At 39.4% G+C, this 25,546-nt stretch overlaps 1 protein-coding gene across 8 annotated transcripts in view; it reads left to right on the forward strand.

Annotated features, from left to right (window-relative positions):
- The window catches only part of PTPRM (protein tyrosine phosphatase receptor type M), a 480,832-nt gene that overhangs the window by 444,389 nt on the left and 10,897 nt on the right, over positions 1-25,546 (forward strand). For all 8 annotated transcript variants that reach the window (XM_080378965.1, XM_080378966.1, XM_080378970.1 and 5 more), the window contains 7 exons: positions 1,712-1,809; positions 14,018-14,134; positions 18,791-18,945; positions 19,247-19,382; positions 19,878-20,027; positions 21,258-21,431; positions 23,804-23,935. In XM_080378965.1, coding sequence (XP_080235091.1) covers positions 1,712-1,809; positions 14,018-14,134; positions 18,791-18,945; positions 19,247-19,382; positions 19,878-20,027; positions 21,258-21,431; positions 23,804-23,935 — 962 coding nt within the window. The remainder of the gene's footprint in view (positions 1-1,711; positions 1,810-14,017; positions 14,135-18,790; positions 18,946-19,246; positions 19,383-19,877; positions 20,028-21,257; positions 21,432-23,803; positions 23,936-25,546) is intronic.

Raw genomic sequence — 25,546 nt, forward strand, 5'->3', positions numbered from 1 at the left:
CCAAAAGCTATATTGAATCCTACATTATTAAAACACAAGCAAGCTGAAGTTTCTCTGTAATGTATATTAATTATCTTACTTCAACATTCAAAATTGCATTTGGACCGTGTCTGTATTACATATCCAGAACACTTATGTAGAACTAAAATACTTATTGTAGTTTTCTGTATGGTGGAGTGATTTAAATCTGGTCATATTTCAGAATGAAATCTCTACAAAATTATCACCTTTTCTCTGCCGCAAATTAAAAGGAAAAAAAAGGTGTCCAGCTTTACAGCCACAACATCAGCTTGAGCCTGGTAATTTCCGAATCAGTAATTTTAGGTTCTGCTGTTACTTCTAGCCAGAGACCTTCTAACATTTCTTGTGTTCTAACAGTCATAGCTTCCTGTTGTTTTTCTCCTATCATATGAACTACCAGGGCAAATAAAAGACAAGTTGAGTGACTATAGGGAAACCTGTGAAACTAGTTGTTTATATATAGTTGTATATGCAGCATTTTTAAAAGCATAGGAGGCAAGGAGGAGAATACATAACTTCTTTAAGTAGTGTATGCAAATTATGGATGAGAAAATTATTCTTTGAAATTGCTGAAGATAAATCTAAAAAAATCTGAAGGTTTAGACTATTACCATCCTTTTTCTTAAACTGGAGTTCTAAGTAAGTTATGTCATAACTGTGACGCTATTTGCCTAGTTCGCTGGTTTTGACTTGCTTATAGTATCACAGAATCATGAAGCCATAGAATTACAGAGTGGTTTGGGTAAGAGTGTTGGTTTCTTCACTAGAGGAACATTTGGCCGATAAATTATCCATTTTAGCTAATTTAAGGCATTCTTCGAAACAAGCAACTAATAGCTTACTGCAGTGTGGCAGTTCAGTAATGGATGTTAAATTTATAGTACCTGAAAGGATTTTATATTTGTTTATTCTTATTGGCTCAGTGATTTTAAAGCAGTGGTTTAAAATTGGGGTGGCACACTGAATGTCATGTGAAAGACATGTATGCTAGAAACAGGAGCAGGCACGTGCAAAGTGGTGTGGTGGTTCACAACATTTTACATGTCTGTAACGTTTCCTGTGGGCTGGTACCCAGCTTTAGTAGCTGCTAGAGGAAGCCCTTGTGCATTCATCAACAAAAGCACACAGAACGTTGGGGAAAGCACTGCAAAGGACATGGCTGCCATGGCATGCCAGGGTTCTGTACTGCTTTCCCCACTTTCCCGCTATTTTACAAAGTGATAGACAGCAGCAAAAAAAATCTCTGACTTCTGTCTCACTTCAGGAAGTACAATTTAGGAGCTGGGGTAATTTGATGATAGTGTATACTAAGAAAAATATTAGAAACCAGGAAAGGCCACATAGTCCACTGAGGCTCATTTCATTCCAAATATACCTTCTCTACGTTATTATTCTATTTGTTAAGAGAAAGAGTAATGTTATCCATTTTTTATAATTCCACTTCTGGGTATTACAGAGATAAATACTTAAATGCTGGAGAACTAACTTTCTTTCAGAGCACTGTTTCAGGGGGAAAATATTTAAATGCAGATGGGTGGGATGACAGAAAAGAAATTGACCCTAAATGAAAAATATGATGATAGTGATATGAATATATGTGTATAGTCATGGTTTCTCAAAGTACCCCAGAGACAAGCTTCCAATCATGAGACTTTCAGATAGTAACCTTTCACTTGATTTATTGTTTCAGGACCAATGCAGGAGACAATATATGACTTTTGGAGAATGGTATGGCATGAAAACACAGCCAGCATAATCATGGTTACTAATCTCGTAGAAGTGGGAAGGGTAAGTGATTTTTGCACTTAAAAAGATGAAAGACTTCCAAGGTGTTTGCTTTTGAAAATTAAATAGCAGACCAACAAGATGCTTATGCACTAAGTAGAGCACATAAAATATTTATGACTGCCTGTACTAAGAGGTTCATTATCAATTATTTTTAAACATGCCTTGGATGCTTGGCTTTGATAACATTAGCACAATGAAAAAGTAACTAATAAAGCTACATTCTGTACAACATAGCCTGCAAAGACTGCCAAAGAGGGAAAGCACCATATCTTGGTGTATATCTCAAACATACCATTTCTATTAAGGGAAAACAGGGAATTGGTTACAGAACAAGGTATGGTGTCATCTTTGTTTTATTAAGGGAGGCTGAGGGAGAGTAATTCTGAAACAGATTTCTGAGAAAAGTAGTTAAACTGTGAAATTGCACCTTCTTCATAGTGTATAAGTCTACATCAACCTGGTTTGTTTAGGTTTTTCTTCCTGTAAGCCTTCTGGAATAAAACAGAAAAAAAATAGCTTTAGTCATTTGTACACTAAATTTCTTGACCAGAAGGTCTTCTTCAGGAGCCAAGTAGTAAAGGAAAGCTTGAGTTACTGTGTACTTTTCTTTCTTTGCTTAATAACTTCTAAAGTATGCTTCCTACTCAAGTCATTATGGCTAATTTTGTTTTCAGCATGTACAGAATGGAACCATTTTCTTTGTTTCTCACAACTGTCAATAACTGAGTCTTTTAATTTACTGCTTTGTCTATGCACTGGTGTCTTAGTTCCCATTTGGGATGTTGTTTTCAAAAAAATTGCCTGGGAACTGGGCATATGAAAACAAAAGCATTGCTTTTATTGCAACTACTGCAATTATTGTAAATCGAAGTGTTGAAATAAGAAGTGCATGTATCTTGGTGTGAGCCTCATGGTTTTAAGAGATGTTTTTAATTTCACACTGCTGGAGTGGCTGATACCCCTCTTCCCTGTGGCATTTGCATGAGGAGAGCAAGCGCTGTTTGTGTGGTGTGAATCAAAGTATCAGATCTTGTCACCTTTTTAGCAAGTCCAGTTTTACAGTCTCAATCTATTCTTCCTTATGTCCTTTGTCAATTGTTAATATAAATCCTATTGTTTAGATATCTGTGTGCCTAAGCCTACCAACAGATCAGGTGCCAGGATTATTCTTAGATACAATAAAAGATGGGATTTGTGACTGCAGTTAACACCTGCTGCAGGAACACATGTACGACTAATGGCAGAGGCAAAAAAAGGATCATGGTGGCCACTTTAAAAATTCAGTCCCTTGAGTAAGCAAGAAGGTAGAAATATTTGGATGGTCATGTATCAGTTCAAAATGGATGGATCTGTATGAATAGGAAGCTCTCCAGCAAATGTCTTTGTTAAAGCTTTATACGCATTCATAGGTACCCAAGCACACAATTTAAAAAGGGATGTTTTCAGCGTATGGATAAATAAGTCTAACAACAAAAATAGCATACAGTGTGAAACCATGTACTGTTTTCCTAAAGTCAGTATTTGAAAGCATCAGTTAGAGTGAACGGTCAGGTACCAGCCAGGGAGATGCCAGCCTTGGTGCCAGTGTTGGCAGCCTCAACTCACATCGTTTAGGTATGCAGCACCTTCCCTTAGCAGCAAGCAACAGTTTGTGCCACCATGAAGATTTCTTCAGGGTGCAAGAGTCCTAGTGGGATACAGATCTGCAGCTTTGTTGTTTCTGGCAGTGGTAGAAATGACTTTGTTCTCCCTTTCTCTGGAGGCCAACATAGGTGAGATCAGAGAGCAGAAATTGAAAATGAGCTTTTAATGGAAATGAGGTCATGCGAGCCACAGAACAATGCAGTCACTCCTCTGCTGGTGCTTCTGTCCTAGTCCCAGAGCTGGACCCATCAGCAGCAAGAAGGCATGTTACAAACACACCATCTGTCCCGCAACCCCTAACACAAGCTCTGTGCCACCTTGATTAATAATGATTTTAATGGACCTTTTGGTAGCATTCCTGCAGGGCAAACCTTGTAACCTTCCCAACCTTGAGGTTTTCTATTGCAATTGCTATTGCTAGTGTAAGATTTATAGAGGTTTATTATTTTCACTTTTTAACCCTCCTGACTCATTATGTAAGCCAAGGAGGAAAATTCCTTTATATTTTCAGGAAAGAGGAATATCTATTTAACATGTTTGCCACATAGTGTACGTGCTTCATGAATTAATCATTGAGGGGGCGTATGTGTATTTGTTTACCAGGACTGGCTGGATAGTCATTAAATCAGTGCTAGGAACTTGTTTCTTGCCCTGGAGCACTATGCATCAGGACTGTTTTAATTGGGGATGGAGGAATCACCATGAGGCTGTCCCTAATGCAAGCACCTGCTGCAAATGACTCAGTCCCCACATTACCCTCCAGCAGGGTCCGGGTACATCTGCCAATATCTGTCATTATCTGAGGCACACTTGTCAAAACCATGCATCCCTTTAAGCTCTTGTGTGTTCCAGCAAGGGACCCTTGTCAGTGTTTCTGGCACCTGCAGACTGCTGTGCACCTGGTATTTAAATGGCACATAAATGTGTTTTGATTGTTTTCTCTCTTTAATGAACCCACCTGAGGGATATTTCACTCTTTATCTAGTAGCCTGTTACCCAGTCACTCACATTTACACTGCTTGTGTGGAAATTCAGAACTCACTTGTGCTGTTATACTAATCCATCTGCCAGAAGTCTTATCACAAAATCTGCAGGGCTCCCTAAGGAGCCTTTTGTACTGGTAATTTAAGCTAATGATTTCTAAACATATTTAGTCGGTTTTATGAAGACCTCATTAGAATGTGACTGTTTATTAAAAATCTAAATGAGGTCTCGCAGTCGTTTAGAAAAATCATTGCTGAGTTGCATGAACAGTTCTTTGATAACGGATGTTGAAGTGTTTTTTAGTTAAGATTGGCCTAGTTTGACATAAGAACTTTTACAAAAAAACTAAACAAATAAGCAGCCCTTGAAGCAGCCTTGGAAAAAAAGTCTGTCTTCTTCAAGCTGGGGTCAACAACCTTCAACTCACAATGAAGTTCACAAAAAGGGAATGACAAGTAATTAATGGTATAATATACCTACATTTTAGTACAAGAATCAGAATTTTTGAAACCATACACTTAACAGGAAAAAGCAAAACCAAGACTCATAAAAACTCATCAGTGTGACCACAAACTATTTCAAAATCATGTATTCTGGATTATATTAATGCAAGAGGCCTCCATGCTCATCTTTCTAAGTGGTAGAGCAACTGAAGACAGTAATGTAATTTCAGGCAAAATCTTTTCCCAAGAGCTTTAGCATAATCTGGTGGATTATTCTAGAAGAAACAAAATTTTTTATTCCACCAGTGTAGCGGTGATCAGAAAACAGTCACAAGCAAGAAAACATCTTGCTTACTCCAGGAGACTGCTCTAGACTACAGACTCCAAAAGACAGAGCTGGATCCTTCTGTGGAAAGCAATGGGAATTGGATCAAGGTCTGTATGTACCGGCCAAAGTCTCAGGTTGCTTCTTGAAGTACTTCAATATTTGCACACATTGAAATATTTCTTTCCTCTTTGAGGAGTTATGTTGGGAAGATTTAGAATATATTCAATTGTGCCATCTAGCTGTCACCTCCATCTTTGTTCTTGTTGGGCTGGTATGGTTGGCAGAATCAAACTTGGCACGCCACATCATTTGTCATTTGTCAGTAGTCACTTTCTCTCCCACTCCTTGTTTTTGCTTGAAGCAGAAGAAGTTTAATAAATCTGATTAATAAATGGTGAAGCACACTGATGAAATTCAGTGGAGTGGTTGATATATAAATATGCTGCAAGGACTCATGTTTGTCTATCATGGTTTTAATACAACAAAGTATTTACACAAAAAAAATCACTAGAATTAATTATAAAAAATAAAACCTCACCCCAGGAGCATAGTAATTACAGTAATTAGAGTTTCTCAATTATTATCCAGAATTAGAAAACAGCCAGTGCTAATAGTGTTAATAAGTACACAAAAGACCCTTTTTTTGAAAGGAGACAAGGTTGACTGCAACAGAATGGATGTGACAGAAACAGGGGAATGAAGGTCAGCCACAGAGTGGTAAATAGCCCCTATGCCTGCAGGCACACCTTAGCGCTATCAGAACAGCCTCTCACTGCCATCTTATCTCTCAGGAGTGTTGTGCTTTCCTGATAGCCATCTCGCACTCCTCCTGGGTGACTTTTCCTTCCTAGGAGTCAGTAAGTCTGTGTCTGCACAGGGAAAAACAAAGAACACAGCGGTGGGTTACTTTTCCTTTGCTTGTTTTACTGGACCTGTGGATGACATGTTACATACATGGCAATCTTATCTGCCTTGCTGCAAAAATGTTGATGGCTCCAACTTTTCGTGGTTAAAAGAGTATTGGGGTCCACATGACATCAAGGAGACCCATGCAATGGTCTTCTGGCACAGAGGAAATACCTCCTTCATGCTGGCTGGCTAAAAAGTATTCCCAGTTGTAAGAAAGACAAAATCTGTCAGAAAAGAAATGCTCTTCTCAGGAAAGGCTGTATAGGACCAGCCCTAAGCAATCACATGTACATGTGTTTGGGCCTTGGATGCTCAGGATATGCAGCCTTGGTCAGCGTTCAAGAGACATTTCTGAAACAGGTACAAATATGTTTCCTTAACAAACAAAGCCCAGAAGTCTTTATGTTGAACCGTATCTTCAGATCCAGCTGATGATCCATTTCTGTTATAGACAGACATTAGATGTCTGAGAAACGCTGCCAAGTATAGCCCTGTCCAAAGACTTCTTACTGAAAACATATTGCAAAAAAAACCAAACAAAAACTTCATAGGACATTCCAGCAACGTAAAAACTGTGTGACATTTCCAATGGAGTTGCCACCAATTAGAATAAAAAAGGAAGTATTTGACACAAAGCTATTACAAAGCTTGCATTTACACATTCTACAAGTTTTGAGAGTCTTCCATGTGCAAGAACCCTCTAATAAACAAAGGTAAATTCAACTTGTATTTAAGATCCAGATCACCCATGACAGAGCTATTGCAGAGGTGAAACATAGTAACTCTTTAACACATCTCACAAATAACACGTTTGTATTTAGTATAAATGGAAGAACACTCTATCTCACTGAAACAGCCTCTACATGTAATAAGCCAAATTACCTACATTGGAATTAGTTCAGGATATGGCATTAGTGCTTCTTAGGATGTGTGTCATAATTTTTAAGCATACTGGTGACTAAGATTCCATTTTAACTTTTCTACTGAAAGAAAAAAAACACATTCTATAAATGAGAGGGAGAAAGGTTGCTGTGTGAAACCATTCCCTACCTCTAGGTAATTCTAGTCTCAGCTTCTAAAACCTGTAACTAGTGTCCTTCCCCATCTATGGAAAATTACTTTGTTTAATTATGTTTACCTAGAAAACCTGGTACCTGTGCTTATGGTACATAAATGTTATTATATATTTTGTTGTTATACTTTTGATTTTACTGTAATTCTAGCATGTCTTGTTGGATAGAGTAGCATTTTACAGGGTATCGATGAGAAAAAAGAAAACAATCATAATTTAAAACTATTGTAAATCTTTTGAGTCAGTGAGCCCTTCTAGTCATCAAATCAGATTTCAGCTTTCAAGACTTCTAGCCAGAAATAACACGTTGGCGTTATTCCATTATTCGTAGCAGGGGAGGAGCCCTTAGGGAAAAAAATTGGCTGTTGTTCTTCAGGAAAGAGAAGGGAAGACGCTTTGCAATCATTTAATAAAGATGTCCCCAGACTGGCAATGTTAGCATCATCAAACAGGACATCAACCTACAAGCATTCAGTGCTGTCCTCTGTCACTCAAAGTAGAAATGGTTTAAGCTCTCGGTGTTTTGATGTTTTCTCATTTCCAGTAAAAGCCATGTTTCAAAGAATGTTAATCAACAGAGATTAATATCTTAATGCTCACTAATCCAATTGAGATAATTCACTTTGAGAAATAAATAGAAGAGGTTTAAGGATACACAAATGCATTGACCCCCTTCCTGGGCTAGCTGCTGAAGTGCTGCCAAGGTGTGGGATGCAAGTATAAGTGCAGTTTGCAAAGAGGGTTTCAAGTTCTTTGAAATGTCAGCACTAGTGAAATGGTTCCATCACTGGAAGTCTCCTCACCTCAGCAGTCTCATGAAATTAATCTCTCAATCTCTCTGTGAAGGAGGAAGTATCCTGGAGGCACCAACACAGTTTTACCTTACCCAGAAAGCAACTTGTAGAGCTTTCTAACCTAACATAAAATTAACAGGTTTTAGAAACAGAAGGCAATCCACTAACCTGGTGTTGCTCTGTAGTTCAACTAATGACAATATTTTGCTCTAGGAACAGAAGCATGATGCAGAGCGCAGGCTGTTCTGCTCAATGCAGGCACGTCAGGTCCTCGGAGCACAGGATCTGAGCAATGTGCCCATGATTTCACAGTTGTGTAAGGGATTAAGACAGGCTTTGAGGAGCTCCAGCTAATCCTGTAACCATCCTTCATCTTGGCATGGGACCATCCTTGTCATGCGTTCTGTGCTCAGCCTTTTTTCCTCCAGGACTGTGCTAAGGTGCACTAATTTACAGTTTTTTAATGACCAGTGGGAGACAAAATTGCCAAAACATAAGCAATGAAATAGAGGCAATCCATATTCTTCTGTTGGTATTAACAATGGAGGCAGGAATACTGCAACAGCTTTACCTTGGGTTAGTCTTACCCTAAAGCAATTCTTCTAGACTAATTCTCTTTTATGGCCAAAGGAAGGCCACCCCATGGGTTCGGCCTGTCAACTTAACTTCATCTTAACCCAAGCTACCGGGTTGATGGCCTGCTAACAATATACCTGATTCTTAAGAACAAAGGGAATGCACTCATTCCCTTGGGTGGAAAGCATTAGTGTACGACTACTACTGGACGTGTCCAGAAAGCCAGCTGTTCTGGGCAGAAGCTGAATGAGAGTGCGCCCACCAGGCAACCTAGAATTACTGCTGGGGCAGCACAGTGCAGCAGAAGGTGGAGAGTTGTATCAGCTCTGAATCATCACTGGAAGAAGTTAGACTGAGCTGGTAAAATTCATGGAGATATCTCTCTCCCTCTGGGAGCTGTGAACCACATAAAGACTTCTGTCTGTGTTTATACAGACCCACTCATCTGATAGTGCCAAACAGTATCTTAAATGTTCTATTTCTCAATACCCTTCCATACCTCTTTTAAAAAACTGTAAAATAAGGTACAAATCAATTAACTGACTTGCTCAAAAGCAAACAGAGAAAATGAAACAAAGAAATACTGAATTTTCTCTTCTGACGAAGGTTGTTTTATAACATATAAAATGATCTTAAATCACAGGACATTTTTTGTTTGAAAAGTATTTAGATAAAAATACTTTCAATTATTGGATGTCCTTTTACTTCAAGTCAGCAAAATAAAAGTATTTGATGTCATCCTAGTTATATCTGTGGAATCTGTTTAAAATTTTCACCAGTGAGCTTGGTCGCCTATTTCATTGTATATCCTAGAGGTTTCACTTTAGAATTTATGTCTGACTTGCCATCATTACAATCTATGCAGTACATAGCCAGTTGTATCACCGTTTTGCTAAGAATATTTCAGAATTGAAGGAAATAAACTTAGAATAACCGATGTTATTTAAACTGTTCTGTACTCACTACAAAGTATATTTCACAGCTAGCTCACATGTTAATTCTGTAATAGTTCTTCTACTCCAAACCTCTTAAGTAAATGAATTACTGTCCTGGCTTTCATACTGCCTTTGGCTAGATGTGTCACATTGCCAAATGACTAAATATACAGCTTCAGAAGTCACAATTTGTGTTCATTAGCTATCCACTGCCTACATTGTTTGTTATATTTAGAAGCAGCAACAACAACTTTCCACCTTAATTTTTAATTCTTAGTTTCTCACGTTAGACTGTTATGCTGGGGGATGGAGCTAGGGGGTGGAAGTAGGTAATAATCTTCTCCAGACTTCTAAAATTAATAGTAAAATGAACATGTTTGGAACAATTGGACAGTGTACCTTGGGATGAATAGATTAAACCAGAGCATTTTTGTTATGTCTCTGGCAATCACCCTTTTATCTCATCTTGTGATGAACATCTGTATTTTTTGGCACATTGTTGGGATATAAATGTGGGGCATATCTGAACAAACTCTTAATTATAGTTCTGCTCAGATGAGATTTCAAAATTAGGTTTTTATGTTGTGGAGGATATTTACTGTTATGGTAGCAACTGCATGAGGAAAAAACTAATGCATTTAATATTCAGTTCTGGATTCATGTATCAATTATTTAGCTAAACCTTCTGTTAGTAGGTTTTTTCTAAAACATGTATCAAATGTTTATAAAAAAGGGAAAGAGATTCATCAAGTCACAGTAGCTAAAGCTGTGCTAAAAAGAAAAAATGAACAAACATATGTTACCAGCAGTGTTTCTCGTATTTGATGAGTAAAACCATATTCTATTTTTTTGCAATTCTCTTTCCTTGTACAAATAAAGGCCCTGATCCAATAAACATTTCTAAGTGTGGTTTTGATTTACACTATTTAATCTACTCCTGTCTTGAAGACACCTCTGCATTTATTTGAGAGGTCCTGGAGGAGATAGGAGACTGGTCTTTGAGCATTTACTTAACTTTTGGCTCATCAGGAGCCACAGAGTTCCCATGTCTAGAGCTCAGCACGTGCAGCAGCACTGCAGAACAAGAGCCAAAAGTAGGAAAGAATCCTGGATTAATAAATAATAATAATAATAATAATAAATCAATTTGATTTGGCTTTTTTTCCCTCTCCCAGTGAGTGAATCATTTAGTGTTCGTCTGTGGCTCTGACTGTGGCTCTGGCACTGTTCCCATGGCTGTTACAGCCCCTATTCCACTTGGGAGAGTTTTCAGGAAATTGTGTTGTCATGGATCCTTCTACTCAGCTCCAATCTGCTCCATGACCAAAATCCCCTGTGCAGCAGAGTAAGAAATCCCCAGCGGGCCCAAGCTGCATGAGGCACAAAAGGCTGTAACGTCTGTGCAGCATCCCCCAATGCTTCCCTAATTATTCCACTGGATCATCTTAACTAAAGTTTAAAAAAGGAGTGGAAGCAGATCCAACAGTTAAGGCATAAGAAGATGGGGAGTGTGCTCTTCTAAATTGGTCTTTCTAAATGTCCCTAGTTCTTAGTCATAATCCAGGCTGTCTAGACTTACCAAGTTAGAAACACGCATGTTTTCCTTCAAGGCTGAGCAATTTAATTCAGCCAGGGTTGGCGGTTTTTTCCCTGGTTGTTTATTTTACTAAACTAGAGCTGTTTTGAGGATGGCAGGCACCCATCAGAAAGAAACAAGGCTAAAGTTAGCAACAAAGAGGCGTGCTGATCAGTAGTGCTGTGACTAGGATCACCACTGCAGCTGCTCCCTTCCTACGTGCATTGGCCTGTCTTCATGTGGTTCAGCTTCCAGCTACGGAAAGGATAAGTCAGCAGGCAGGAAAAGGGAATTGACCGCAGAGATGAGGTTGTCAGTGGGCTGCTGCAGTCCAGAGGCAGTGTGAATTGCCTTATTCTGCATGGGGAGTTGAAAAATCATCTTAACCATAGGTAGGAAAACCCCATTTCAGAGAGTTCCCAGCAATGACTATAAGAGGGTCCGTTTGCTGGTCTAAGGGATTTTAACACGGAGAAAACAATGAGCATTCAAATTTTTTCACTTAGCTTCTATTAGAGGATTTTTGGAAATACATCCAAACAAGGTAAAATCTGACTAAATATCAAGTAGATGCAACAATACATAGCAGCAGCAAGTACTTAAATGCTTGCAGCAATGTTTAATGCTTTTGAAATGGTTGTTCATTGCTTACAACTGGTAGATATGCTTTGGAGATGAATACACATTTGCCAGAGATGCTGTCAGTTAGGCACCCTGGGACTGGTTCTTGGCTGCTGGAAACCTTCTCATCCACACTGACACTCTGTCAGCTAGCTGGCTGGTGGACATGGCGGGGGGAGCAGTCTTGCTACCCTTGCTCCTGGAACAGGAGTGCTGAGCCCTGCAAGGTCTGTTTGGTGTCCCAGCCCCAAGCCTCTCGCTGTGGAAGGGAACTGTATAACCTGGTGTTTGCCACTTGTCCCAAAACCATGCTTAATACAGGATGAATTGTGAAGAATATAAAGAATTTTTCTTAGCCAATACTAATAAGGTTACTAGGTCTGAAGACAAGCATAGAGAAGTAAATTAAAAACCTGAACTTCAGCTCTGCTCTAGGAGCTTTCCATCAGCTGTGTAAGCAGGAATAAGCTATTAGGATGCTTCTATAATTTTGTGGCTGGGAGCCAAGGTTTATGACCAGGCTACTCTTTTTCTCTGAAGAGGATCCTGATGCGGGGCTGGTTTTTTCCAGTCCTTCAACTCAGTTCTGTTCAGATTTAAATTTTATCATGCTGAAGAGTCAGAAAAAAGTGTCAGAACTACTGACGCTGCCCCAACAAACTTTATTGTATCAGCTGATGTTACTACTTTGATGTGGCAAGACCTATCATCTGTTCAGACAGTAAAGAGGGTTTGTACATGATTATCAGCTACATCACTGAGGTGATACAAATTGTGAGGAAGGTACTCCAGTCTGATAGGACAAGGTTTGCCTGCAAAATCTTTTGTATACTGAACATGGAGTATGTATAAATAAATCATCTGAATCATGCATTACAGTTTTCATTGTATGCTTATACACACGTTCATCAGTTTTACCTTTTGCTCAAGGCTAGACACGATAGTGATCCAAATATTTTGGCTTGAAAACAGGTTTGAGAAATACGCTACCACTTGTGACATTTTTTTTTCTATCAGTTTTCCGTTGAATATTTGAAGGGTTTGGGTTTTTTACCCAACCCATTTAACTGTATATTTAAGTAAACCAGTAGATTTGCATGTATTAAAAGATGCATTTTAAGTTTTCCCTTCAGTGAAAGAGAGAAACCATTCCATGCAGCAGATGTATAACAGATGCTACTCCTAGCACGTACTGCACTACTGGACGATGGCCAGATGCAGTGGTGATAGCGTAGCTATTACCATGATAGAGCAGAATAAAAGAGAGATATGTAAGTAATATGTTAGCTCTCCCGCCCATCGCCTTGTTCACACAAATGGGAAGGAGGAGAAAATTCTTCAGTCTGTCAGCTATCTACATCATCATGTACAGTCCCCACAACCACCCACTTAAAAAAATAGGAGAATAATAGCACAAATTTGAAAATGTTAAACACTGAAGTCCATTCCATCTAGACCACACAAGGGCTTGGAAAATCTGAAATACAGTTAAAAAAACCCACCTTAATTGTATCTCCATCTCCCAGGACAAATTTGCCAAGAACGCACAGGAGGTCCCGAAGCCTGCTGATATCAGTATGGGGGAAAGGGAAATTCATTCCACCTAGCCTTAGCCTTCAAGAAGCCAAACACCTAGGCAAAGGCAGTCATCTAGACTCTTCATAAATAAAAAAAATAACGGCACCTCTAGAAGGCATTCATCCGACTCATCTTAGTTTGAGTTAGTGAGATGAATCCCGTCCATAATGTTTGGGGTCATCTAGTGAATTGGTGTTAAAGCTCAGACATAAAACTCATCTCTTGACTTCAAGTGTTGAGTTTTGCCACTTGACCTCCCATCAGTTCCTTTGGAAAGTTAATCTGAGAAAACAGATAGTTTGCTAACAGTAGAGAATATCCTTCCTGTCTGAAAAGCATGTTTCCATTTTAGGAGGTAGGAAGACATTTTTGAGACAAATGACCAGATAGAGGTTGGGGAAAAAACCTTCTGGTGGTAGTTGTCCCTCTGGGCACACCCTGCCTTGAAAAGCACAGCAAAGGAACAGTTACTCGGTTCTCAGTGCAGGGTATAAATAACCCTTGTGCTCCATATGTATTTGCCTTACCTCACTAACCACAACACAAATCTCACCTGCAACTCTGAAAGCTGTCTTAAAAAAAGAAGAGGCAATGTTCCTTAAATATAAGCCATTTCCACATGCAGAAAATGTGATGGTTTTGCACATGATTGCATTTTAAAACAGAAATCATTGCACAGAATACAGAATGGATTCAGTATGAACCTTCTAAAATAAATAAACCATAATTTCTTTTGTATTTTTTAAAGGTCAAATGCTGCAAATACTGGCCAGATGACACAGAGATATATAAAGACATTAAAGTTACCCTAATAGAAACAGAGCTCCTGGCTGAATATGTGATTCGAACATTTGCAGTAGAAAAGGTAAGTTTCCAAATTCGGTTTTCTTAAAGAGAATGGTATCTGCCTAAGTAACTTTCCTACAGATGCAACATGGGAAAGTTAAATCTTTTGCCCAACATCACAGTTATGTAGCTATTTTTTGGGTAAACGGCTACTGCCCTCTTACGGTAAACTGCTTTTCTTTAAATATATCAGCCTTTCTGCACTTTCCATCACTGTTGGCCCCTGCCTGAGTTAGAAAAATTGTTGTTCCTTTGCTAGGAGAAATCGAAACCTTCCTCCCAGCAATCAATTGAAAAACACATTTGTGCTGTTTTCCCATCTTAGGTTCTCCACAATCATTTTCTGTCTGTAACAGAGACTGTATGCACCATTATTCAGAAGTCCATGGTGGACAATACTGTTATCCGTTGGGCTTGTGTGTTCCTCATCTGCAGAGACATAGTTGTAACAAACTAATTTTCTTCTCAAGGCACCTTCACTTTTCATGTGGATTCCGTCTTTATATGGAGAGTTCCAATCAGTGTGTTGTATTACTGTTTATTAGAATAATGCCATGTATTTGTTTGATGCTTACTAGATCTTGTAGCTCTCCTGAACAGCTTGCAATCTATGGACAACATACAATTAACAAATAAGATACTAACTGAAAATGAGAACAAGCAGGGTCAGTCAATGCTGAAGGTTGTCATGCATTTTGTGTCAATTCAGGGGTTTTATTCAGAATTCATTAAAGAACAGAAATGTTTTAATTGTATGTATCAAGACTCATTTGAGTTGCAGAACAACAAGGAAAGGGCCACTTTGGAAGACTTAATATTCCTAATGGTGCACTGAAGTAACGTTCAGTATTATCATGAGTAGATTTTCAACTAATTAGCTTAGAAGGCTCCTTTTGATTTAGTTGCAGTACCTGTGATATACTGGCTCTCTGTAATGATGAAACAGTATTCAGTTATGGTTTTGAGGAACATAAACTTTAGCATTAAAGAATGTTGCACCCAGGTAGATGCAACTGCCAAAAAGACAACCCAACAGGCTCTCTGTACATACATCCACAGTAACCAAGGAATTATGGTTTTTTCTGGTTTATTCTTCAAACTAATACTTAAATATGCATCAATACAGCAACCTGAGGGTAATGATAATAGAATTGTGTGGTCTGAATGAACTGAAATATTGTATCATGTTTACCACTATACATACCGTACATCGAATTCACTCATGCCTGTTGTTTCCTTGCATTTAGATATTTTTAATAAACAGATAAGAAAAGGTGGCTACACTTTGAAGTAGATGAAGCACTGGTTGATTTCTATTCTGCAGATTTTAAGTCCATGCTTTGATGTTAGCTTTTCACTTCTTAACTGAGACTGGGAAAAAAAAAACCTAGAGGATTTTACAGTTGAACATAACCAAGCTGTCTTGAATAAGTGCATTAGAACAGCTAGAGATAAAAGGCACTAAACATTTTATTTCTTTAAAAAAATCTCCATCTGAAAAGATTTCATTTAGACACTGCTTTTTAATAGTTGGTAGTTTTTCAGTAAGCCTCTAAAGGCAGTGTCAGTGTAGTTTGAGTAAAGTACATTTGTTTTTACTCTATTTTCCATATTTTTTAACTCTTCCAATGGTACTGGAAGGTCAAGTCTGTACATCTCTTCCACCATAATTCGCTCAAATTTGTATTTCTGATCTACTGGGACTGATACTTTTCAGCCTCTCTAAGACAAGCTGCATGATGAGACAGAGTAAACCCTGACTGAATCTGCAGGTAACACTAAGTGAAGGATGTTGTTGAAACGCTGAACATTGGAGCCTCAGTACCAAAGGACTTGAAGATTTGGCCAACAGAAACTGTAGTAATTCAACAAGGGAAGACACAAAGTTCTGTGCTTTAGGTGGACTAAACCCATGTGTCAGTACAAGCTGTGAAATCCTGGGACATATCTGACATCCAAGCTGATTACGGATGTAGGTCATACGAGCTGCAAGGGGAGATTAAGAGAACTGGACTTGTTCAGTGTGGTAGAGATGAGGAGAAAGGGTAAGGAAGATGTAATTGCAGCCTGCAACTACTTCAGAGATGTTTAGAACATCAGAAGCACCATGTTCTCAGCGGTAGTGAAGGGCAAAAGAAGGGCCAATGGCCAAGAAGTTGCAGCATGGAAGGCTTGCAGTGGAAGAACTCCTTCAGGAGGAGGGTAGTTCAGTGCTGGAGCAGGTTACCCAGAAAAGTTGTGGAATCTCCATTCTTGGAGGTCATCAGGGCCCAGCTAGACAGATCTAGTGTTGGCCATAGACCCACTCTTGAATGAGAGGTTGGGCTGGAGACCTCCAGAGGTCTCTTCTGACCATCTTTTCCTATTTGTGGGTGAACGTCTCACACGTGCTCCTAAAATGCAATTTATAAGTTTATTTGTTTGTAGGTAAATCAACCATATTTTTTTTCTTTTTTTAAATGGCTATTTGGTAATTATTGAGGAGTAGAAGGATAATGCTAAGAAAATTGAACCCAAAATTACATTCTGATTCTGAGGACCACTTCCTAGATACACTCTATGTTGTGTGCATAAGCAGTTGCTTTGGAGCAGTTCCTTTACAACACAGCAGTTCACTCAGACAAATTATTCAGGTAGTAACAGAGCAGCACCATAAGTATTTGTAGAAATTTTAACATCCTAGGGTTTGTTAGCAATGTAAACCATTTTCTGTTTGTTTCAGCTGGAAAAAAAATAGTAAAAAATACAGCCTTTCCAAGCTGAGCATTTACTTTTATGTTTCATGCAGTTGTGTTGCTATTTTGGGTTTAAAAACCAGCAGGAAAGCTACAGACATGAAAATCATTCCTTTCTAGGTATAATAAACAAACTTATTATAAAAGTACCCTATATGCAAAACCTTTTCTAAGTAACTGAGTGTTACCAACAATACACAAAAATGCAGTCAGCATAAGAGACTGCATTTTCAAAATGAATGCACAAGATATGCAGGATATATCCTGATCTTCACAACAGCTGGGCACATTATTTTGTACTTAATTTTTTGTAGATTACGTGAAAATCAAGGCTACATACAGCATGAAGAATTTGTGTGGGGTACTTGTTTCAGTCCTCAGTTTGTATAGTCATGGCATTGCTTTTTTGTATGGGATCTTTGTTTCTTGGGGGATTGTGGGCAGTTGTTATGAGCAATATAAAAGTGTTTGGGACATGGATACCCCACCTACACACAGCTATTTACAGAGCTGGAGGCCTTACTTACAGTAGCAAAAAGATGTGTTAACTAACACACTAAAATCCCCAGAGTACAAAGACCAAATTGTAATTGAATGTGTTTGCTAGACTGTCTTAAAATGCAAATTACTTTTTCTCTTTCTGGTTTTCAATATGTTTTAAAATTGTTTTTTAGGATATAAGGTCGTTTCTGTTGCAACAGTATGACCTCCTCAGTCTACACCAGTGTCACATATGCTTTTCATCTTCTCCCTTGCCTGCCTTTTTCTGTCGCAGTTTCCAAGGGAGATGAGTGTGGATATTCCTCTGAGCAGATGCTCAGTCTCCACAGACCCCCAGCCTGAGTTGGCACAGCATCAGGACCCCAAGATACACCAAGCCCCCTCCAGTTGTGTAGCACTGGCACAGCCAAAATTTCTCAACTATTGAAAATCCCAAACTCTTTTAGCTTGCGTACTAGCTGTAAATTAGGAAGTTTATATTACTTCATTGTGCAGAGAGAATTAGACCTTTTATATGCAAACCAGCTCAAGACAGAAAATACATCTTTAAGGAGAAAAGCCATAAACCACCAGTTATTAATATCACTGACATTTAGTCCAGCCTAGACATGATATGTCATAATTTTGCTGTTTGCTTATGAAATATCTATGATGGCCTCTGCTCTGTGGATTTCTAATGAGAATAAAATACTGGCAGCTATATTTTCAGAGGGGGAAGAGGAAATAGAAGCTCTAAGAAAATCAAACTTAGCAACCACACCTCTAATATCCGGACTGCTCCAGAAAGTCACATGGGAAATTACTTACACAATCAGCTTCTCATTCATACCTGTCTCACCATATCCATGTTTTTGTAGACTGTGGCAAATCACTTGAAAGGTGAGCATGTGGGGAGCTACAGACACAGTCCCTGTGATAGGAGGTGCAAAAAGGTTTCTTGTATTCAGCTGTTTCTTTCAGACCAATGAAGGAGACAAATGATAAGAAAAATTATGCTGAAGCTATAGCTCCCTGAAGTCAACAGCAAAACTCCTGTGGAGAACAGTGGGGGAAAAAAATCATCTGTGCTGTATGTTCATGGCCTTGCTGCTAACCTGTTCTGTGACGATGGCATGCATCTTAAGGCCACAGTTTTCAAACCAGGCTAGTGCTTAAATATAAAGATGAGCATCTATGTTGTCACTAAAAGTTTCTAACCAATCTGGTGCTAAATTACTCAATTTTGTTGTAAGGCTTTGAAATCAGTTGTTATGTAACCTTTGAACTTGTTCTCCTGCTATGAGAAAGCTCTCCAGCAATCTGGACAGATTGTGTTGGTAGGGGGTTGATGCTTTTCAGCAAGGCTCAGGCTTCTGAAGTTACATTCTTACGATGTCTCTCATCCATATTCTTTCACGTTCCAGCTTGTTTTTCTTTTTCAACTCTTGTCTTTTGAATAGAGGGGTGCTCATGAGATTCGAGAAATTCGGCAGTTTCACTTCACTGGCTGGCCAGACCACGGTGTACCATACCATGCAACAGGCCTGCTGGGATTTGTACGGCAGGTCAAATCCAAAAGCCCACCAAACGCTGGCCCTCTGGTTGTTCACTGCAGGTAGGTAGGAAAGAAATCTCTCCATTACATTGTCCACTAAACTCAGGACCTACTTTTGCATCTTCTGTACTGTGTAATCCCCACACAGGTTGCTGAAGCCACTGGAGTTCTAGCCATAATAACTTAATATCTAAAATATAAACAAGAATGGAAAAATGGAGTCTGAAATCCTGCAAACACCTGAATGCAAGGCTCAGTTTCAGTCATCATCCCAATGATCAAGTACCTGTGAGATGAACCCTTACACTTTACATCTCCCAGTAGACTGCTGAACATTAACTGTATTCTTCTTTTAATTTAGCGCTGGTGCTGGCAGAACTGGATGCTTCATTGTTATTGACATCATGCTAGATATGGCAGAAAGAGAAGGTGTTGTAGACATATACAACTGTGTGAGAGAGCTTCGATCTCGGAGAGTTAACATGGTGCAGACTGAGGTATTGTTAATCTACTGGATTCGATTATGTGCATAAAATAATCCACACACAAACCTGAAGAACGGCCGCCCAAACAAATGCACAGTTGTGCTGCACTTAAGGTTCAACATGCTTTTTACAAAAAAAAAGAATATCATGAGTGTTGCCTCTCTGGGCAGGATTCGTTCTAGAGTACATCTTGTTGAGGCTCAGTTACGTGATAGAACCTAACAAACTGTGCAGAGGAATGAGGAAATGAGAAACTTCTGAGTTTTATTATGGAGTGTTACTGCATTTCTGTTTGTACTTGTAACTAGTTTGAGTCGATCCGTGTATATTAATTTCTAAATGAGAGGGATAAAGTTTTATGAACTGCTGTTGTTTCTTCTGCTCTTGCTTCAGTGCTGGTAGTCAAAAAGAATTAGTGGCAACTATATTAGCTGTAATTTTTTTATTTACCAAAATACTAATAGCATATGCTTTCTATGTCAGTAATTGTTTTAATTGCTTTACCAGGAACAGTATGTTTTCATCCATGATGCTATCCTGGAAGCCTGTCTTTGTGGGGACACATCTATTCCAGCTTCTCAAGTTAGGTCTGTTTACTATGAAATGAATAAACTGGATCCTCAAACTAACTCCAGCCAGATCAAAGAGGAATTTAGGGTAAGCTGTTACGAGCATTACCCTAGAAGCTCTACAGTTCAGCTATACTAAAGACTTCTGCTTAAGTGAATTTTAGACCAGGCCTGGGAGGGAAAGATGGCAAAAGAGGAAAAATAACTTGTCACTAATTGCTATTGAATTATGCTAAATCATAAAAGAATGCAATGGGGTGGTAGCAAAACCTTCTTTTTACTCAAAGAAAGTATGGTGATTCACAGAATCACAGAATGGTCAGGGCTGGAAGGCACCCCTGCAGATCACCCAGTCCAACCCCCTGCTAAAGCAGGGTCACCTACAGCAGGTTGTTGCACAGGATCGTGTCCAGGCGGGTTTTGAATGTCTCCAGAGAAGGAGACTCCACAGCCTCTCTGGGCAGCCTGTGCCCCTGCTCTGTCACCCTCAGGGTAAAGAAGTCCTTCCTCATATTCAGATGGAGCTGCCTGTGCTGCAGTTTGTGCCCGTTGCCCCTTGTCCTGTCGCTGGGCACCGCTGAAAAGAGCCTGGCCCCGTCCTCTTGACACTCACACATGGGATATTTGTGTGCATTGATAAGATCCCCTCTCCGTCTTCCCTTCTCCGGGCTGAACAGGCCCATCTCTCCCAGCCTGTCCTCCAGATGGGAGATGCTCCAGTCCCCTCATCATCCCCGTAGGCCTCCGCTGGGCGCTCCCCAGCGGTTCCCTGTCTCTCCTGAACTGGGGAGCCCAGCACTGGACACAGCGCTCCAGGTGCGGCCTCAGCAGGGCAGAGCAGAGGGGCAGGATCACCTCCCTCCACCTGCTGGCCACGTTCCTCCCGATGCCCCCCAGGCCCCCATGGGCCTTCTTGGCCCCCAGGGCACACTGCTGGCCCATGGGCAGCTGTCCCCCAGCACTGCCAGGCCCTTCTCCCAGAGCTGCCCCCCAGCAGGCCAGCCCCAGCCCGTGCTGGGGTTATTCCTCCCCTGGTGCAGGACCTTAGACTTGCCTTTATTGAACTTCATTAGACTCCTTCTTCTGTCCTTTCTCCAGAAGGCAGGTTACTCTGCAGCTGTGTTTGAGGTTATTTTTCTGATCTGTATGCTTCCAGGATTTTTTTGCTTCCAAACCCTGCTGACTGTGATGTGTTTTCATTTCTCTGCATGTTGATTCCCACTGAAACTGAATGCTGAGCTGATCTATTCTTCAATATTTTGGGATGCTTTCACTGCTGTGTTAATTTTTCTGTTGTATTGTTTACTCTTTTTGAAAGACTTTAAATATGGTGACTCCGACACTGCGTGTAGAAGACTGCAGCATAGCACTTTTACCACGAAATCATGAAAAGAATCGCTGTATGGATGTTCTGCCTCCAGACAGATGCCTGCCTTTCCTCATAACAATAGATGGGGAGAGCAGTAACTACATTAATGCTGCACTGATGGATGTAAGTCTCCACTACATCATTAATAATAAAAGGGAATAAACAGCCTTCCAAACAGCAATGCCAGAAAGTAGTCAGCATAAGATTGCTGTAACCCTTCTAGCTTGTTTTCCAAAAACGTGGCACAAAATCTTTAAACTTCCAAGTACGTTCAGGATCCCACATACGTTATGTCACAGCCAAGGTTCCAAAGCCACGCTCAGAGAGCAAGTCAGGGAGTTTTGATAAATTAAATGTGTCTGGATTTCTCCCTAGTGCTTGAATTTTTAACCATCTGACCTAGGGAAAAAAGAGTTACCTATTAAGACGCTAAGGCAGTTACTTAATAATAATAAGGTTTGCAGTAATATTTCGTTTCTCTTTGTTTATAATTTAAACAGTAATTTACAAAAAAAAATAATTGTCTGTCAGCATAAGATAGTACACAAGCCATTAGTTCAGTCTTCCAGTTTATTTCTTGTTGAATGAATGGTTCCTCTTCATGTGGGGGCAGGGGGGATGCGGGGGGGGTAGTCTAATGCATCTATTGTAACTCTAATTCTGCTAATAGAATATTAGTAACAAGACACTTAAACCGCCTTTACAGTCTGTAGATATTTATAGACTATCTTTGTCAATTTAGAGCTATAGTAATTATGGTTGTCAAATATATAAACAACAAGAAAACAGAGTTTAACAAAGAATGAACACATTGTAGATGGCCTTTTTTAAAAGTGAAGCTGGAGTAATAACAGATTATAGCACTTTTTGCATTTCTTTCCTTCCAAGTTCTCAAAGCATTATCCTAAAATAAGCCTAAGTTCAAAACACTCCTATGAAAAAGTGGCTGTATTATCTTTATGTTTATCTGTGTCGAGAAACTGAGAACAAAAGTTTAAGTGACTTCTCTAGGTACTCACAGTAGGTCAACGATATTTCGTATTAGAATGGAGCTTCCTTGATCTGCCATTTACAACCTTGCCATTACATTGTCTTCTTTCCTGGAGAGTTCAGTGCTGGTTTGTTGTATAAATTATGTACTGCTCAGGAAGAGCAGTGCCTTAATACTTGCTTTGAAAATGCTTCCCTTCTTCGTTGTTGAAACAATGAGCTGTATCCAAAAGCAAGACTGGGCAAAAGGCTCTGAGGGAGGAGGTGATTTGGGTTGCTTTCCAGCTGAAGCACCCTAGCCAGGCACCTGCAATATCCCTGCACTGACAAACAAGAGCAGACACTTGTCCCTCTCTCTAAACACTCAAGTCTCCAGCAGGCGAGATGATGCATTTCAACCTCTTCACTTGCATCGATTGAGATGCAGTTGGATCACCTCATGTAAGCCTTCAGCGCTCACTTCAAGCAAAAGTGGTAGCAAGGATGATTTTCGTTATTCAACATCAGAATGAGTTTGAGAATGTTTTTTCCTAAAAATCTGCTGGAGCTTCTAAGGGGGTAATGGAGAGCCCTTCAAGCATCTTTCATCTGCATGCAACTGCCAGCAAGACAGGACCAGTAAGGTAGAAGGCAGCTGACTGATATACCAGCAACATCAATATTGGCTGATTGCAGTTTGCCAAAACCAAAACAAAGAACTGAAGTCTTGTATGCCTTCATCTGTAACCCAAAACACATTGGATTCATTTTCTGTGATCTCTTCAGTGACTGCCTCTGAAAGAAAGATGTAAATAGCTGATCAGATTGCATCTCCGTCATGGTACAAATACTTCAGTTCCAGACAGGCAGAGGCTTCCTTGCCCTCCTTAATGAAGACAACGGCAACCCCTCCCAGCAGTTGCCCCAGTATGGCTATGCTGGCCTTCAACACTCAGGAGGACATAAGTGAAAATACTAGTGTGAGATCTATGATGGAACAGTTCTGCCCAACAGTTTAGTCAACGACATATCCTGTTACTGAAAAAAAACCCAAAAGCACTGAAATTTGTCCCCTGGGTAGCCTCGCTGCTGTCAGATAGACCAGAATTTCAACAGTATTTCTGAAATACAACTAGTTATTTCCTTTCCTGGGCATCATTCAAATTAACAGCTAAGCGCAGACAGCCAAGATTAATCTGTCCATTAAGAGCTCAAAACAAAACTGTTGCTCAAAATTTTGTAGGAGTTGCATTGGAGGCAAAAACCTCTGATGATTTTACTCTGTGCCTGTGGCATAAAATACATTTCAGAAGTATAACATCTGCAGAAGTTACATTCTACTCAAATACAGTTTATTAACTTTGAAACATGTAAGAGCTCAGGAAAAAGCTGAAAACAATGTATTAATTACATCAAAAATAGAAATAATGCTTTCAGTCTCGAAGTTTTGGGGCTATGACTGGCATTCTGCTAAATGGATTTTTATCTCATACCATTCTTCTCACTATCTTGTTATTTCTTTGCAGAGCTACAAGCAACCGTCAGCTTTTATAGTTACACAGCATCCCTTACCAAATACTGTCAAAGATTTCTGGAGATTGGTCCTAGATTATCACTGCACTTCAATAGTTATGCTGAACGATGTGGATCCTGCACAAGTAAGTCCAGAAAACTGCTCCACTCAAAATAGGAATGCTAGTGCCTCAGCATTTCAGAAAAGCTTTAGGACATAATTAGTTTTATAAAACAACATTAAATACTAACACACTGAAAAATTTATTTATAGCTTGGAGATACACATAGAGAAAGAGGAATAAATCAGACCAGTAGCAGCTTCGCCACCAAAATGTTAATGCACACACACATAAGTGCATGTGCCCATCATTTGTTCTGATAGGAGAACATGCTTTGAGAAGAGCCGCTAAAAGCCAAAACTGATGGTTGTGGAACTCTGACTCAAGTCTGAAACACACTAATAGCCAAAAGTCATAAAGAGAAGCCAACAATTATTCATTAGCCTGCCTGAAACAGGTCAGTGACCTTGGTCTACTTACCAGGGTATAGGTGTTCCCAGTGTGAAAATATGTGTTATGTTTGGCACAAAATTACATTGTTAGCAAGAAGATAGGAACTAAACAAGATTGGAAACTTAAGCATCTTTCGGAAGAGAAAACAGGGCAGTGAAATGTATGGGGGAGGGTAATTACCTTACAAAAGAGTTGTGCATGCTGAACATGTTCTTTAGAAAATTGGAAACCCCTACCTACTACTTTGGCAATTTAATCACTAGCATTAATCACTAAACGTCCTAGAGCCTGGCTCGCAACTGCGCAGTTCCAAGTCCTTAAACAGATACAATTTCCTTGGTTCCAACAAACTGCACCAGCCATCTGCTGGAATAACGTGGTGGTAATCTGGATTCTTGATACATAAATATTTGTTAATTATTGGTTAAGAGCAGTTGTTATTTTTTGTAGCAGAATGCATGTCGTCTTTAGTCGATATGATGAAGAATCTTTTTAGTTTTGTTGAGTGTAGCACATACTTAGAAAAACATTTCCTCATTTCTTTTTAACACAAAGAATTTGGTTTTAAAACATATTAATCTTCTGGTTTGTCTTTCAAAGGAATGTGTAGGAACTCCACACACTATTTTAAAGATGGAATTTCTGATTCCAAGCCCTTAACTGTCTACAGGGACAGAAATAGAAATGAAAGACAAAACGTTTATTCATGAGTCTAAGATTATTTTCTGAGTGAATAAGAAAAGACTCAAGGGAGTCAGACTGTTAGGGACTGCTGAACAGAGTTTTTTTAATTTGTGGGCTATGTTTTGAATTTACAATAGTGCATGGCTATTTCAAGCATTTATTAGCCTCACAGGATTTAAAAGCTATTGGGATATGCAGTTAATGCACCTGCCTCTGCAATGTGTTAAACTTTTTCCCTCTAATGTGAGTAACAATCTTTTCATTAGGAATAAATCTCAAAACCCTTAGAGCAAACAGAAGCGGAGAGAGGGCAGAGCTTATTAAAAACACACATTACATTCAGATCTATTAATAATTACTGTTATAATTATTATTTATGTATGTGTGGAAGTGTTTAAAGGTCTGTTTAGATATTATAATTTACGTGGATTGTTATGCTCTTTTGGGAAATGAAATTCAACCCTTCACAGTGACTGTGACTTAAAGAGAGTCGCTAGCATCACGTGCATGCAAAATGCGCAGACCTAAATGCTTTTAGTTTCTTTGGAGCTTGAAAAT

This window comes from Falco punctatus (assembly GCF_963210335.1).
Source record: "Falco punctatus genome assembly, chromosome: 3".
Taxonomy (NCBI): Eukaryota; Metazoa; Chordata; class Aves; order Falconiformes; family Falconidae; genus Falco; species Falco punctatus.